This window comes from Oryzias latipes, chromosome 1 (genome assembly GCF_002234675.1).
Source record: "Oryzias latipes chromosome 1, ASM223467v1".
Taxonomy (NCBI): Eukaryota; Metazoa; Chordata; class Actinopteri; order Beloniformes; family Adrianichthyidae; genus Oryzias; species Oryzias latipes.
In genome coordinates, this window is record NC_019859.2 from 36,081,454 (window position 1) to 36,099,260 (window position 17,807).

The 17,807-nt window shown below is 43.5% G+C and overlaps 1 protein-coding gene across 2 annotated transcripts in view; it reads left to right on the top strand.

Annotated features, from left to right (window-relative positions):
• LOC101163149 (adenylate cyclase type 9) overlaps positions 1-17,807 on the top strand; it is a 51,388-nt gene that overhangs the window by 25,189 nt on the left and 8,392 nt on the right. For both annotated transcript variants that reach the window (XM_011480969.3, XM_023961011.1), the window contains exons 3-10: positions 1,824-2,017; positions 3,244-3,351; positions 5,406-5,671; positions 5,819-5,921; positions 7,184-7,404; positions 9,583-9,739; positions 15,435-15,571; positions 17,067-17,096. In XM_011480969.3, coding sequence (XP_011479271.1) covers positions 1,824-2,017; positions 3,244-3,351; positions 5,406-5,671; positions 5,819-5,921; positions 7,184-7,404; positions 9,583-9,739; positions 15,435-15,571; positions 17,067-17,096 — 1,216 coding nt within the window. The remainder of the gene's footprint in view (positions 1-1,823; positions 2,018-3,243; positions 3,352-5,405; positions 5,672-5,818; positions 5,922-7,183; positions 7,405-9,582; positions 9,740-15,434; positions 15,572-17,066; positions 17,097-17,807) is intronic.

Genomic DNA, 17,807 nt, shown 5'->3' on the forward strand with positions numbered 1-17,807 from the left:
TTCATGTGCAGCTGGTCTCAGACGTGGGATTGCTTCATCAAACTCTTCAGAATGAGTCCACACGTTTGGTTTTTCCTCCTTCTGCCGTTTTGTTGGGAAATCCGTTGTTGTGGGAGTTTCTTTTTCCCACAGAAAATGTTTCACATCTTCTTGATCATGAGAATGAGCCCCCCATCAAGAGAATGAGCCCCCTTTTTCCTGTTTCAGCCGGTCTGTGAGGAGGATAAAGCTCAGCGCTGGTGCTTCATCTCTTCACTGGACCTGAATGATTCTGCAAAGATTGCCACTTACCTCTTTTGTGTTCATTTCTTTTTCATGCCTTCTTTCAGCTTTTCTGTTCTGCACACTGAAGCAGGAAGGTTGCTCGTGGTTCTTTGTATTTGTATGTTTGGACGTTTCCAACACCACTAATCGGATCGGTCCTCATGACGTTTGCACTTATTTTGAAAGCGGGAATGACTCCAGCACTTTATGTGGCAACCTGACCTCAGGCTTAACATGCAGTGAAGAAAAGCAGCAGGAGGAATGGAGGCTGTGACAGCAGCAGTGTTGTCAAAGCTGTGCCTCCGATTCTTCAAAGAATCCCCACGGTCATCATCTGACACGATGACAGGGATTCACCGTTCTGCCATTCCGTCTTCCTGATTGCCTTCAATATTTATGCCTGGAAACAATTCAAATGTTGCATCAATTTAATTTCATTTCTTTACTTCAAACAGAAATAAAAATAAACACAAGATTTTATAACAGACAGATAAAACAAGACGGTGTGCTTGAGAAGGTTAAGAGAATCTTGTATGACTCCGCCCCTTTTTTTTACAACACCTGATGATCTGCTTATTTCTATTTACAGTTTTGTTCAGAACATTCATATTACATTCTGCATAGCCCCGATGCAGAAGTGACATTTCTGGATTTATTGATCATTTCTGGTCTTGTCCAGTTCCATCAGTGACATCTTGTAGGTTTTTTTGAATGCATGGAAACTTTTGGTTTGTTTTAAACCTTCATCCAGTCCGTTCCATAAATCCACACAACAAATTGATGAGCACATTTTCTGCTTTTTGAAGTTCAGCTGATTTCTTAAATGTAACTTCCATCTCTGTCCTTAAACATTTGTTTTATGTTTATTGGTAGTAAGTTATTTCTGGCTTTATGCATAATGAGTGCTGTTTTGAATTTAACTAGATCCCATAATTTCAATAAACCCGACTTTAAAAAAAGTACGTTTGTATGTGTCCCATAATCCACACCATGAACGATTCCAATAGCTTATTTTTGTAAGATGTACAAACACTGTACATTGGTTTTATAAGTATTTCCCCAAACTTCTACTCTGTATTGTAAATATGGTAGTATTATGAATGAATATATTAGTAGACGTGCTTTGTAAACTACCAGTAATGTCAGCTTGGGGGTGTGAGGGGCTGTAAGCTAGTGGGAGGGACTGTAAACAGAGAGCTCTCAGCAATGGGGAGGGGAATGGGGGGCGGGGTTGCTCTGCATCCACAGCACAGAGGTGAATTTCTAATGAACACCTCTGAAACTCTATTCTGCTCTACTCTACTCCACTCTACCTGCAGCTATGCAGAAACTTTGTCCTAGAAAAAGACACAGGTTTATGAGAAAAAAAAACGCCATTATCACAATTAAATAACGTCTTGAAAATAGATCAGAGGATGATCGCAGTGGTACTTAAAGTTATTTTATGTTCTAAGCTGCAGATATTAATCCATCTTTTGTCAAGCCAAAGCACCAAATTTAAGAAAAGCCATGAACTCACCATAAAGCTGTCAGTTATCTGTCTTTTCCCTGTTTTTCAGGTGTGAAAACGTACTTGATCTCCGGAAGGAAGCTTGGTAACAATGTGCACTGTGGCTGCTGTCAGGTGGGACTGGCAGGGGGGGCGCTGGTAAGTCTGCCATTGTGCCCTCAGTCGCGCACACCGGACCTCATCCCTGGAGGTGCGCACGCTGCCGAATCCCAGCTCCCCCACCACATGGCAGATAGGACGGCGGTAAGAATAACCTGCACAGTTGTAGCTTTTCATCAGTTCGTTGGGTAAAGCCGGACTCATAAATCAGATGCTTCTAAACAGAACTTGTGATATCGACCATTTTGATTGATTGCTTTATTTCAAGCAATTTTCAACAATAAAAACAAATTAAATTTGCACTTCATGTATATACAGTACAAACACACTGAAACCATTACATACCGTATATTTTCCAATGGTGGGCGGTCTTTAATTTTCACCGATCTACAATAGTTGCCTGGTCGTTACTTTAGATGCCGGTCTCTAATAGTGGCCGTGCACATTCGACTGTGAACAGTGTAGCGATCAGGTAGTGATGGCCAACAAACGCTCAGTGGATCTAAACTTCGTACGCCAAAGCACATCCTGGTGAGGCATCTGCGTGACATTTTGGGGGGGATCCTAAACTTTACAAAGAATGGCGCAAGCAGATGGATGATATTGAGAAGACGGCCTCAGAAAAGGAGCAAACCGAATTCCTGGTGGTAATGCAAAGAAAGCGAGCGATAAATTGGAAGAATGGGCGTGTCTCCCCAGAAATGATTCGCATGAAACGATTTTTGATATGGAGGTCAATGCTTCAAAGAGACAACAAATGTTCCCAGCCAGCGCTAATCAGAACGTAATACAATGTTCTCATCGCTTCAATAAGTCCTGCCATGCTTATCTGGTGGTGTTGTCTGCATTTTTACAGCAAAATGAAGCCGTTAGCCATCTGTCTGTGATGGAATAAACGCAGGTCTCCAGTAGACGCCTCAATCTAATAGACGCCGGGGCTAATATTGGGGGATAAACTGTATAATGATTGTCTCCCTGCAAGAAGCTGGTGAGCTGTAACCCGTCTGCAGCCAACAGTGTTTGGGTTAGGCTCCAGCAACCCCATGGATGGATGGATGCATGGATGGTGGGTAGATGGATGGACTGATGGATGGATGGATAAATATTGAATGCATGGATGGATTAATGGATAGGTAATGATTTTCAAATAGAGTTAGATTAATTGCATGAAAATCAAACGTATAGAATCCCGTATATCGTAGTTACAGACAGTATTTTCCTCCTTCCAGTCTCTGGATTAGGTCAGCAGTTGAACAGGTAGATCACACAGCAGCAGGCAGCCTTAAAAGGACATTCCTTCAAACTCATAGGGATTCTGTTTGACATTTGAGTGTGTCATCCTCTCCTCTGCTCTGGATTTGTCTCTGCAGGTTCCTTGTGTGTTCCCCAGCATGGCGCTGTCATCGGTTGCAGAGCGCAGTGACGATGCGACCGTGCTGAACGGCTGCCAGGAAGAACACAAGTGCAGCAGCGTTAAGGTACGGCACACATGGATGCAGAGTGACGCTAACGCTGCGTTTGTCTAACAGTTCTTGATGATTTTTAGATGACACTAGTCTGAAAATGTGCTTTGATAGCATTATTTACTTGCTTAAAACCAGTGTTGCTTATAATTTTGTGGATAGAATGTTGGTTACTCTCTGTCCACATGGACTTACTTCCAACCAAATAAAGTCAATTCAGTCGCCCTTTTTTTGTGATACAAACGCCGCCATGTTGGAGCCGGATGTCATTAATAAGCAACGATTGGTCTGAGTCGGTAGGAGTGGTGACTGCCCCAAACCGCATCAGCATTAGTGTTTGCAGTGGCAGAGAACTGACGATTTCTAAGTGGAGCTAAGGGACGGCAATCAACCCCCTGTGGCGCTTTCAGCATGGCACAGCCCAGCTGGTGTGCTGTCTGTAGACCCTAATCTGTGGTCTGATCCTCTGATCTGATGTGCAGCTGACTTGTCATCTGTGGCCTTTAACTCTGTTCACAGAATAAAGCCAATATAGATGCACTACTCCCAATAAATGTGAGATATTATGGAAACTGTTGTATCCATGGGTTTGGTTCACAGATTTTCTGGATGGGGAAGTGATTGTACTGTGCTGATAGACACGCCTCCTCTAGTGTTTCTACATGATGGTCTCTCTGTGTTCAGTTACTTATTGGAGCCAAAACCAAAACAATCCAACAGAAAAACCTTTTCAGCGTTTTGTCGACCTTCTGTGGGTCTAAAAATCTGATTTAGTCAGCGAGTCGTTCCAAGTTCATCGTTCTAACAGCCATGAACACGATGCAGCTGAGCGGACGAGCAGCTCCACCTGGTCGTGGCGCCTTCAGGTTGGTGGTAGACGGTCAGGTGCTGCAGGTGAACTTGTCTCAGTGTCATCAGCAGACTTGGATCAAGACTCTGAACTACTGTCAGAGTTTGTGACCGACCCAGGAGTGGAGCCCTTCAGTGACGGACCACCACCATGACTAGAACCTAATGACCTTTGACCTCAGACCTGGTTTAGCAAACGCCACACAGCTGCAGGCCATTTACCAGATGGGAGGGGTACTGGGGTCTCCAGACTAACCAATCACAAGTGACTCCACCGCTTTGACTGGAATGACAGACGACCACTGCAGGTGACTCCACCCACACCGCCATGAACGTTTGCATACAGACCATGTGATCTGGACGATGCAGCCACGGTCTGCTGTCCCGTTCACGGATGAGGGTCGGGTCACCGTGCAGAAGTGAAGGTCGTCAGCGTTGCTGGAGAAGGTGAGGCGAGCGATACGCCGAGGTCAGCATGGTCTCAAAGGTTCACTTTGGTGGGGGGGGTGCAACAGTCTGGACCGGCATCACCAGGTTCTTGTAGACGGTCCAGTCACTGCAGGTTCTGACCCCAGAGACGTCATAGAACCATCATCATCCCCCAATTCCACCAGAACACCCCCAACTTCCTGTTCATGGATGATGATGATCCACCACATGGTGCTAGAATTGTTAAAGCCGGACTTTAGAAAGTGGGCGTGGTCTCATATTTGGTATGACCGGCAATGACCTCTGACCCCAACCCCATAGAGCAGGTCTGGGATCAGCTGAAGCAGAGACTGGAGGATTGGACCTCCAAGTGACCGGGCAGAACTGCATGTAGAACTTGTTGAAGAGTGGACCGCCTTAGAACAGCATCATGAGTCTAGTGAGGAGCAGAAGACGCCGCTGTCCAGCCGTCACTACAGCAAATGGTGGAAATACCTGCTGTTGACACGGTCCATGTCTGTGTTTGGGGTTAATTAACATAAAACTAATGAAAATGGTGTTTCTTCGCATTCATTATTAGACAGCGGGAGAAACAGTCATGACCAAATTCACTGGGAGTGTTGTATCTGATAGGTGGACATTTAGTGGGCTTCTGCGGAGTCTGTATGGTCGCGGTGAAGAACTGGACCCACTTTTCCCATTTCTTTTCGCTCTTTAGAGACTCCGAAATGCCTCTTTGAATCCTCTGTTTTGCATGTTCTCTTTCTCACCACCGTGATGTCTTCCTAAAGTTCGTCCCAGGTCACAGTCCCAGGACCGCCAACGGCCTCTTGGGCCCCAGACTGGAGGAGCCCGTTCGTGCGAGCCACAGTTCCCTGTGTGACATCCTTCAGGAGAAAGAGAAGAAGACCAGCACGACCGGTACCAGCCTGGGCCTGGCCGGGGGCAGCGGGGCAGCGGGCCCCGGCATGGATCACTCTGCCCTCATACAGCTGCGGGCCAAGAACTACAAACGCAAAAGCGACGCCCACTTTGTGGACGTCATCAGGGAGGACAGGTAAGCAGCAGGAATTCGTGAACTTATAGTGTTACTCAGGGATGATTCCAATGACAATGATAATTTATGCTCCTTTTTCCCGTCTTGACATCAAAAGACTTTTTTTTGTCCATTTTAACAAATACTCTTTTTCTGCCTGGACCGCAGTTTGATGAAGGACAACTTCTTCAAACCTCCCATCAACAAATTCAGCCTGAACTTTCTGGAGAGACCCCTGGAAAAGGCCTATCGCAGCAGCTACAAAGAGGAGGTGCACAAAACCAAAAAGCCTTTCCTTCTTGATAGATGAACAATTGTATTGTTTAATGCACACGTCTCATTTCCTGAAATATATTTGTCCTAGATTTGTATGACATGGCGATCAACATGACACTAAAGAAAGCTTTTTTAAAGGTTCAGGTCAGGTTTTGTTGCACTGATTCCACTGACTCACAGCCCCCTGCTGGTACACCAGAGGTACTGCAGAACATAGAAAAACAAACGCCTGACTGGCTTTACCATCATTTTTCATTTTTAAATGTTACAATCTTCATACTACTTCCTACTGATCGTTGATTAAAAATGGAATAATCCAACATGAACATAATTTCACATGAGGAGCAACCAAATGCTGAAGTCCAAAGGGAAAAAAAACGAATTTTATTTAAATAAATAAAAATTACCAAAACGTGATGCTGATCATAGATAAACGTATACAAATAGAAACAGAAATGGATAAAACTTAGACCCTAATAAGGGCTAACACTGCTGAATGAAGCCTGACAGCTGACATCGGAGAGAAAATTACATTTTCCTTTTTATTTTTATATATGTATTATATTCCTTTTTGAATAGACGAAATGACAGACAAGGAAAACAAACAGTTCAGCTGCTCTTTAGATCATTACAAGACAGAAAGAAAAAAGAAAAGTTAATAAATAATTGCCAGTTACATTCTATTCAATATATATTTACAGGCTGTCCAAATTGGGCATAAAGAAAAGAAAAGCAAGAAAAAACACAAAGTTTCCTTTTGGACACACTGAACAGAAGACAAAGACTTCATTTTCCATCTTTCCTCTTTTTTTCCTTTTGTGTTTTAGAAAAACACAAATGCAGTCTCAATACAGAGCTAAATAATGAAAGTGATTTAGAAATGGTGTCCAGAGTTTATTGTGAACCTTAATTTTCCATGTGGATGACGGATAGCATGTCAGTGAGCCACACTGTAAAGCAGGGAGAAGCCGTACATTTCCACTCTCGCAAAATGTGTCTTTTTGCAGTCAGAAAATAACAATTTCAAGCAAACAAGAAAAGCAGATGAATACAGATTACAGTCAGACGGAGTTAAAACTGAAGGTGCTGACAAATTCCATCATTTTGGTTTGTTTTTATTTGATGTGTTTGGGAAGAAAAGAACACTGAAAGCAACACGTGGGACCAAAAACACTCAAAGGAAGCACTAAGATCCACGTTAGTCTTGATTCTTTCTGGCCTTTTGCATACTTGACACGGCGTTGTCTCGGGTTCCAGGTGATGAACCAGGTTGAGGTGCAGACCTTTGCCAGCCCAACCTTCAGCTCCTTCCTGGATGTCCTGCTGGGCTGTTTCGTCTTCTTGGCCCTGACCCTGGCCTGCTTCCTGCCGTCTCTGGCGAGCTCCTCCTCCACCATCGCCTCTGCCGGATCCGCCGCCCTGGTCTTGGCCCCCATGGCCGGTCTCCTGGAGCTGACCTCGCTGGTGCTCTCCATACAGTAAGACGGAGGGTGTCCGTGTGGGTTTAGGGCCTCAAGTCAAATTTCTTCCAACCGATTTACTGCAAACGATTCAGTTTGTAGTAGTAATCAAGTCTGCCCGTACAACAGAGAGCTATTGGAATTATTCACAAAGCTACATTTAGAGATGAACATTTAGAGTCAGACTTATTAAAACTTAAACTTGTCATTGAATCACAGACCTTTTTAAGTTTAAATGTTTAAAGCTACAAACAGAGATTTAGCAGAAGACTTACAAAAGCTTTTGAGTTTTATTGCAGGAGATGAAAATCATAGAAGATTTAATTTCAAACAACAGTTTCCTGGAACAACACTAAAGTAAAAGTGTGTGTCTATAGTATCATATAGAATGAGCTAAAATATTATTCAATATATACGGATGTATAAAACAGAAACAAATTCAATTTTACAAACTTGACGACTGACTGGAATGTTTGGAATGTAAGTACTAAAGAAATGGAATGGATTTACTACAAAATGGGTTTATTTGAACTTTATTTGGTGAAATCTGAGCACAGATGATGGAGAAATGATGCAATGTTTAAAAGGGGGCAGACAACTATAGGAATAGTATTTTTTCACTTTAAGAATAGTAATTTCTCAATTCTGCTCCTTTCCAATTGTGAAAATGTTCAAAAAAAGTACAAAAATCATTTGTGAAAGGAACAAAAATAAATGACTGAATGATTGAAAGTTTGATGTCCATTTGGATCAAACAGAAAAACAAAAGTTATTTGAGCTTTTCCACATGACTGACACCTGCACTCATTATTTGCAGTGGATTTTAGCTCCAGCCTACAGAACTAGTTCCAGCTGGTTTTACTGGTCAACTCTGTGTATAAAATATGTTTTTTCAAAAAAATTCAGGTATTGCCTCACAGATATGGATTTTAGATGCAGCTGAAACCCCCTCCCTCAAAAATAATCTGATTAATGACCCACTCCAAGGGAAACTGTGTTTTTATTTTGTTTTTGCATCATTTCTCTGATGATGGAGGAGAAACATAAAGAAAACTAAAGATTAAAAACGGCATCTCTGACTTTTTCTTTATTCAAATCACTGTGAATCAGGAGCAGACGGAAAAAAGGTCGCTGGGAAAAAAATTGTTGAAAAGGCGCTCGGTGGGCTCCAAGCTCTCAGCAACGGAGAGGGGAAGGGGGCGCGGGGTTGCTCTACGCCACATGTGTCAAACTCAAGGCCAAATGTGGCCCCCCATGTCATTTCATGTGGCCCGCGAGAGCATAAATGTTTTTAATTTCTTAAAATAAAGAATAAAAATTGTTGTGTATTTATTCATATCTAGGGGGAATTGGACTTGAAAAATCGGATTGGACAAATATACATTAGGACGTAAACACTGTCGATATAACCTAACCTGACAGAATCAAATGTAAAAGGTTTATGCTAAAGTAACAAGCAAACATGTTTTCTATGCAACTGGAATTGTCACTTAAAAAAGTTATAATAAATAAATAAATGAGTAATTTAAAATTAAGGAGTAGTTACATGTATTTTTCATTACATTTAGTTACATGTATAAGTTATGTCTGGCCCTTTGAGGACAACCGCTATGCTGATGTGGCCCTCAGTGAAAAGGAGTCTGACACCCCTGCTCCACGCCAATGGCCCCGCCCACAACTATGAAGTGAATTTCTAATAAACTCCTGCCGCTCTGCAGAATGTTCTGGAACTACTGTGTCCTAGAAAACGACACAGGTTTTTGGATTTAGGCTAAAAACGGCCTCATCGTCATCATCATCATCATCATCATTATCATTTTGGAAGTCGGAAGATGTTTGGAGTGAGACTTATAAGAAAACTCCACAGTGACGACATTTAAAGATCCTTTTCAGTCAGTCCCGTCAAAGATAGGATTGATTTAGTATTTCAATGAACAAAAACTTCACTGAACTGAATTGAACTTCATTTATCTCACAGAGAGAAAGTCAGTCGTCATGGCAGCTCAAAGAAACAAACAAATGATAGTACGATTACAGCTCACTAGATATTCAATCAAACAAACAAATAAGTAAGTAAATAGATACATAAATGTTTCTACATAACAATAATTGGGTGGTCAGGCAGCCATTCCTTGAGTTTTCCTTTTCCTTTCTGCAGCCCTTCATCTGAAAATCCTTGTCTTCCTCTTTTCGCAGCATCACCTTCTTTCTGAAGGAGCTGATGACCTGCGCTGGCTCCGTGCTCACGGTGGTTTCTGGTTGGCTGTTCCGTCACGTGATCGGAGCTGTGTTGGTGTCTCTCCCCGCCGTCTCGGTTTTGTCCCACCTCACCCCATCTCACCTTCCCTTTCAGGTAATTGGAAGTCTGTTGTTTTGGGTGAAGTCTGTGAGCTAAAGCTAGATAAGTGTGTGAATCAGGAACTGCTCTCCATCGGAAGGAGGTTTTCAGATTTTGTGTTTTCAAAGTGCCAAAGCTTTTGGTCTGCTCATATATAATCAATAAAATGATATCAGAAATGTTGCCGACCGCTGCAATGGTTGCTGTTCTGAAACAAAGTTCTTAAAGTTGGCCTATAGAGGTGAATTTACCTGTAGGCCTACAGATTTTTTTAAACCCTTTCATGCCTGAATTTATTCAAATTATTTACTTTTTTTTCTATTCAAGGAGATGCTACTTTAATTAGATTGAATTGTTCGTTTTGAATTGCCGACATATGGCAATGAAGGGGTTAATTGACTTCTCTACCATTACTGAGGTGTTTTTATTTGATGGCAAAAGGAGAAACAGGAGGAAATGTATGGAGCCCCAAATTGTTCATAATTAAAAACATAAATATGACCGTGTGAGATCACACAGTCAACCAATAAATCTCTCATAAATATATAAAAAGATCCTGAAATTGTGAAAAACCTGCACACGGATTTTAAAATTAGCATTTATATTATAGCCATTGTATATATATGTATGTACATATCACATCTAAATGAACCAGCAAAAATGAACCAGCTGCTAAGAGATGGGACTCACCCCGAATGGCTAACAGAAGGGCGAACGATCCTGATCCAGAAGGATCCCTCAAAGGGTGCATTCCCACCCAACTACCGGCCAATAACCTGTCTCTCCACAACATGGAAGCTCATGTCAGGCATCATTGCAACCAAGATAAATAGGCACATGGATCAATACATGAGTAACACACAGAAGGGCATTGGTAGAGACTCCAGAGGAGCCAAACACCAACTCCTGGTCGACAGAACAGTCGCTCAAGACTGCAGGTCATGACACACCAACCTGTGCACAGCCTGGGTTGATTACAAGAAAGCCTATGACTCAATGCCACACACGTGGATCACTGAATGCTTGGAGCTGTACAACATCAACAGGACTCTAAGAGCCTTCATAGGACACTCAATGAAGCTGTGGAAAACCACCCTTGAAGCCAATGGGAAGCCACTTGCACAAGTGTCCATCAAATGTGGGATATACCAAGGTGATGCTCTGTCCCCACTGCTGTTCTGCATAGGTCTGAACCCCCTCAGCCAAATAATCACCAAGACTGGCTATGGATACCGACTCAGAAATGGGGCCAACATCAGTCACCTCCTCTACATGGATGACATCAAGCTATATGCTAAGAGCGAGCGTGACATTGACTCCCTGATCCACACCACCAGGATCTACAGTACTGACATTGGGATGTCATTCGGGCTCCAGAAATGCAGCCAGATGGTGACAAAGGCTACGTTCACACTGCAGGGCCTAATGCTCAACTCCAATTTCTTGAAAAAATCAGATTTTTTTCCAAGGCTGTTCACATTTCCAATTAAATGTGAATTTTTGTGATCTCCTGTGTGACCGTGAAATGACCCAGAAGTGACCCGCATGCGCAGAAGAGTAGCTCAACGGTGAATGACGTCACTCGTTGTTTGCGTAAGTAGCCAACGTTAACATGGATGTCAACAACAGTGTTGTCAAAGCGGAGCTCTTTTTGCATTATTACATTTATTTTCTCAAAGGAGCCAGCACAATAACAATCTTCTCATTTTAAGAAGGCATTGGAGCCGGGATCGTCTGGACCCACTGTAGTGGAATGGGGATGTGTATGTGTTGGGGCCGCGCGCGTGTGTGTAAAGGCCCGTACACACCGGGACAAATATTCGCCAGGCGTTATTCGCCAGCGTTTTTTGTGTTCACACCCAGGCGATTTTCGCTGACGATGAGCCGAGTGAACATGCAATAACATTCCCTGACATTAGATGGCGCTTAATGTAAAACAGAAATACTCCTGTACACCAGGTGGCGCTGCGCAACTTTACGCTTCTTAAAGTCGCTTTTCACTCAGAAGAAGAGAGTAAGTACTTACGCGCTTGTCAGAATCAAACAAAGAAAACATGAATATTTCAAGCATCAGTAGCTCCAACTGGTGCTTGGTTCGGGGATATTTTAGAATGTCCGTCATTATTTCTTCACGGCAGAGTAGACGCTACTTGGCGTCTACCTTCTTCGCTGGTATGTGTGCTCAGCAAGGCAGTTTTGGGTTTGAGCGCCCCCAAGTGGTGTTTTACTGTAATTTCAGAAGCTCCAGACACGTGTGCAAAAGCGCCGTTCTCATTGGTCGAATAGATTTCGACGCGACGCGTCAAACCAAAAAAACGAACCCGAGGCGTTTTTTAAAAAGTGACGCTTTGACGCGTGGCGTTTTTTCGCGTAGGTGTGCACACTCACATTGGTGCCCTTTGTTTAGTCACGAGGCGTTAAACGTCGGCGAAAATCGCGGGCGAAATTCGTCCCGGTGTTAACAGGCCTTAAGAGAGAGGAGAAAGCGCGTGCAGCGAGGTAGAGAATGGGGGGGGCTGTTGGGGGGGGGGGGGGGCGCATTCATGTTGTGTGTTATGGAGGAAGGAGAACAATAAAGAAGAAGGCTTCCCCCAGAATAAATGCTATTGACTCTTTATTAACCTGTTCTGGAGAATCTGAGGGTCCGAACGGGGAAGTGAACCCCGGAGGAGGATCCACCTTCTGTCTCCCGCACATCTGTCCATGGTCGGAAAGGGAGAAAAAAAAAAGTTATCGCGGGGAAGGTTCAACACCACACTCTGCCATTTAGCTGGAAATATTTTCAAAAACCGCACGGTTGCGATAAGAGCCCTGGAGTTTGGCCTGAATAGAGCTGTCTCCCAAAATATGAATCCAATCGGTGAACTGGCTTCCCTTCCACTAACTGGTCTCAGCAGCATTGTCCGCCATGGTTGTTGTTTATGTTCTAGTTCCCGCCTACTTTAACGCAGAATTATGACTTTTGTAGCGAATCGATGACGTACAGGTCGGATTCATGTGGCCTGGCCGGTCAGACGGCAGTCGCATTTGAAAAGATCGGATACGTATCGGCTTCAGGACCACATACCCAAGTGGCCTGGGTCGCATTTGAAAAGATCGGATCTGTGTCGTTCAGACTGTCATGAAAAGATCAGATACAGGTCACATAGGGGCAAAAAAATCGGAATTGGGTCGTTTCAGCCTTCAGTGTGAAAGTAGCCAAAGAGAGGCAAGGTAGTCCACACAGGAAGGGTCTGACTCCCAGAAGGAACACTTGCAGACATTGAGGACAGTTTCAAGCACCTTGGAATTCCACAGGCAAATGGCAACCTGGAACAGGCAACAAGGAAAGCTGCAACAGCTAAATACCTCCAACGAGTAAGGCAAGTCCTGAGAAGCCAGCTCAATGGCAAAAATAAGACCCGGGCAATAAACAGCTACTCACTGCCAGTTATCAGATACCCTGCAGGAATAATAAAATGGCCAAAGGAAGAGATACAGACCATGCATGTTAAAACATGAAAGCTCCTCACCATGCATGGAGGGTTCCATCCCAAATCCAGCACCCCGAGACTGTATGCTAGCCACAAGGAAGGAGGCCGAGGACTAGTGAGCGTAGAAGCCACTATCCAGGATGAAACATCCAAGATGCATGAGTACATCAAGCTCAAGGCCCCAACTGACAGTGTCCTCAGTGAATGTCTCAGGCAATGGAGAGCAGAGGATACAGTGCTGGAGGACAGATCCTCATGGGAGGACAAAGCCCTGCATGGGATGTACCACCGGACCATGACTGAGGGGGCTGATATCAAGAAGTCCTACCAATGGCTAGAAAGGGCTGGCCTACAGGACAGCACTTAAGCGCTCATCCTGAGCACCTGAGCCATAGAGGCTCAGATCTACCACACCAGACAAGACCCAAGGTGTAGATCTACCACACCAGACAAGACCCAAGGTGTACAATGTGCAAAGAGGCGCCTGAAACAATCCAGCACATAACTGCAGGGTGTAAGATGCTGGCAGGGAAAGCATACATGGAGCGCCACAATCAAGTGGCTGGAATAATATACAGGAACATGTGTGCAGAATATGGACTGGAGACCCCAAAGTCAAAATGGGAAACATGCGCTCATGGGGGAGGAGTCAGACCTGAAACTGGATGGTATTGTCAACTTAGCCTACATGGCTAAGGCTAAGTTGACAATACCATCCAGTTTCAGGTCTGACTCCTCCCCCATGAGCGCATATATACCAGCTCTTCGACCAGCTAATTCAGAATTGACAAAGCCTCTTGGATAAGAGGTGAAACGTCTTCTAACTTTAAAACCAAGTCCAGGTGACATCCCCTAAACCTACTACAATGGAACCAACCTGGATGAATGAGAGTCTTCATAGACATGAAACAGTGTTATGTCTATTTTTACATAATAATTAATTCACCTTTGTGGTTTATTGATACTTCAGGATTCTTAATTCTGTCTGATAGAAGTTATGAACTGATAAGGATAAATTATATAATAAAATGGTTACGGTAGAACAGAGGTGGGATTAAATGAATTCTCTTCCTTCCTCTCCCTTTAAGCAATCTTTGATTTAATCTCTAATTAACTGATGAATTTTTTGTGCATTGTTCTTATTTGATTGCTGGAAATAAACAATTTCGAATCAAAGCAAATCAAGAAGGTTTTTCAATAGCAAAATAAAAAAATGTCTTAGTTTTCTTCGAATAAGGTTTGTGGATGATCATTTTTCTGACCCCATTTTCAAATGTTAAGCCTATTTAAAGAACATTTTCAACATTTTTGACTTGTTTCCAGGGACCCTGTTTTTTGTGGTGTATGTATGTAAACACATACTTATATGAGGTCAAGTACCAAAATAAATAAAAGGAGACAGTTGTGTACAGTTAAGCAGAATATGATTTTGGGACAGATTTTAAGGACTGGTGGGTGTAAACGTTGGATCACAGATGTTTATTGTAGAGTCTGACCGCAGCAGGAAGGAAAAGCAGAGAGACCTCTCCTCCACACGGTGCAGGTGGATCAATCTGTTCCTGAAGCTGCCCTCCAGGGTCCTGCAAACGGTAGGATAGGGGGTCCAGCAAGGTTGCTAGTTCACCCAGGACCCCTCTGCTTCCCTGAATGCTTTCAGGGGGAAGGAGCTGGACTTCTTGATGATTTTGTCTAGCTTCTTCCTTTTTCTGTCTGTGATGCTGCCGCTCCAGTTGGGGGCGCCGTGCAGGATGGCTGATGCCACATCCTTAGGAGTGAGGCGGCCACTCCTGAGGACCGCAGCCTGCTTTGGGCCGTCCTGTACGGTACATGGGTGGTGATGGTCCAGGCCAGGTTGTTGCTAAGGGGAGGCTCGGGTCCCTGTGAGATTTCCCTCCGTGGATGTTCATGATGAGGCAGCAGCAGACCAATGTCTGCAGACGTCCACCACCGCCTCTTTGGTGGAGGAGGCAGAAAGCAGGATGACATCAGATCACATCAATCTCAGCTTTCATAGGTGTAGTGGTTAGCATGTGGTTAGCAAGACTCTGGTTCAAATCCCAGCTGGGACTGTCCCGTGTGCAGATTGCATGTTTTCCCTGTGCATTTCTTCAGGATCTTCTGCTTCTTCAGACATGCATCTGCTGTCCACTCGTTTACTTTTGATACTGGAAAAGCAAAGTAGTTGAAATATTTTCCTGTGTCTTGACTTTATTGATCATTTCTTGTTTCTCTTCCAGGTTACAGTGTTTCTCTGCTGTGCTGCCATCCTCGCCATCATTCAGTACTGTAACTTCTGTCAGCTGAGTTTTTGGATGCGCTCAGCTTTGGCCACTACTACAGGGGTCACTCTGCTCCTATTGCTGAACCTGGGCAGGTACTCCAGCACACTCACCACAGTTTACAAAGGTCTAAACTCAAGTAGCAATGTCACATTTGCAAGACTCACCAGCAACTATTTAGGCAAATACAAGGTTACAAATATCACATGTTCAGTAAAAAATATTGGAACTACTCAGCCTTAGTCACAACGGGGTGGATACGGGCTGTCTGTGGGTGAAACGTGGTCCAACTTGGACGAGGCACACGGGTCATGAAACATGAAGGTCTTAGACCGCTCAGTGAAGCTGTAGAGAGAAAATCTTTATGCACATTTTGTCTACGTTCTACGGTGGCCGAGAGGTGCTAGACACATTTACGTTTAAGTTACAACAACAACAAATCCCAGAACAAATGACAGAGTCCTGAAACACCACAGCAAATCCGAGTGCAAATGACCAAATCCAGAAACACTACAGCTGCTCGCTTTCCTTAATTTCTTCTCCATCTTCTGCTGTCGTGTTTTGCCGGCCGGCTGCTTAACGGAAATGATTACCCTTAATACCAGAAGTGAGACAAAAACTTTACCTTGCTAAACATTGTTGTAACTTTTATTGTAGTAGTCCAAATGCTTTTGGACCATTTCATGTATTTAAAATATCTACATAAAGAAAACAGTAACAACGTTATAAAATCATACATGATTGGATTTATATTACTTTTTGTTAGAAGCTGTGTCTCGGCTTTCGTTGTTGTGTTTCAGTATTTGTTCATTTGTTACGGGATTTGTTGTATCTTAAATGTAAACATCTCTCGGCCACCGTAACCTTCATGCTGCGGCGACAGGTCCTATAGAAACACTTAAACAACACGTAAGAGGAAGCAGGTGAGACGCAGGCGTGTCGTACAGATTTTAATGTCTTCAAACCGCTCAGACTGAACAAGGAGCCGTTAGATCTGTTCCATGTGATCCGTGCACGCTCCTCACTGCAGCCTGTCTGTTGGAAATGAGATAATCAGAGTAAAGTTTGTGTGGATGTCCTACAGACACTTACGGATCACGTGCACACCCTGTGCGCGCACTATGTGTGGTCAGTAAGGAGCCACCTCACTAACGACTAGAGCGTGGCGGGAGGACGCCGTACAACAGCATCACCTGTACGTCATAAGTGTGTGGAACTTCCATTGTCCATACATGTCCTTACATGACACACTTACCACACGCACAACAATGGCACGTTCCGTTTTCATGACGTCCCTTTAGGTGGTCGTACGAGCCTCAAGGGAACAGCAAAATTATGCAGCCGCTCTTCTCCATGACCCTCCACGGACGCGGACAACCCAAAAACCCCAGAACTCGTACGGGTCAACCCCCCTGTAGGGATGCATGTGACTAAGGCTTTAATCACTTGGTTTGGAAATAGCTGCCGGTTTGCCTGAAACACACAGACCTGCATTTTATTCCTATTTTGATTTTTGGAGATTGCATGCATGTCTTTGTCTGTATTTGATCGGTCTCTTTTCCTGACTGAAACTGCTCTCAACTCTTTCAGCTGGAGGAATAACAGCGTGCCAGTTGATGGGTGAGTGTCTCCATAGAAACAGAGAGGCTTAATTAATGAATGATATTTAAAGGGTCAACAGGAGCAAAAGCACTCCAATACCAGCTCCAATAACTGCATATCTGTGTGTCTTTAGCGTATTCCCCAGTTGGCACCAGTCATACTAACGACTGAATGTGCTGGAAATGACTCATTCTGCCCATGCTGGCAATTTTAGTGACAACCAGACGTCCATGGAGCATTTTTGTATGTATATGAAGACTGAACAAATGGATAAACTTAACATTGGGTTTTTATAACGATCATACCTTTCAATGGGTAGTACACCCCCTTCCTTTTTCTCTAGAGTTGCATCATTGGCGTTTAGTTAACTTGTCAACATCAATATCTGAAATGAATAATCAATGAAAAAGTTACAGGATCTGAATAATGTAATCAATCTTCCTAATTACAGAAAATGTCAACAAAATATATATATTTTTCTACAAACCAGAAATCTTAAATACATTTATGAATTTGCATGTTGTAGATGTGTGTTTTTTTTTCTTGAATCCAAATAAGTTTGTTATATTTCACTGCCTTACAATTATCACTGATTTTTAAGTCAGCACCAAAATTCCTAAAAGTAAAAAGTCCTTCCACTCGTTCACTTGATGGACTAGCATTGTTGTATTTCATAAAACAGTTTTTTTTGGTCCTTGGAAAGTATCAAAGATCTCCATCCCCTGTGCT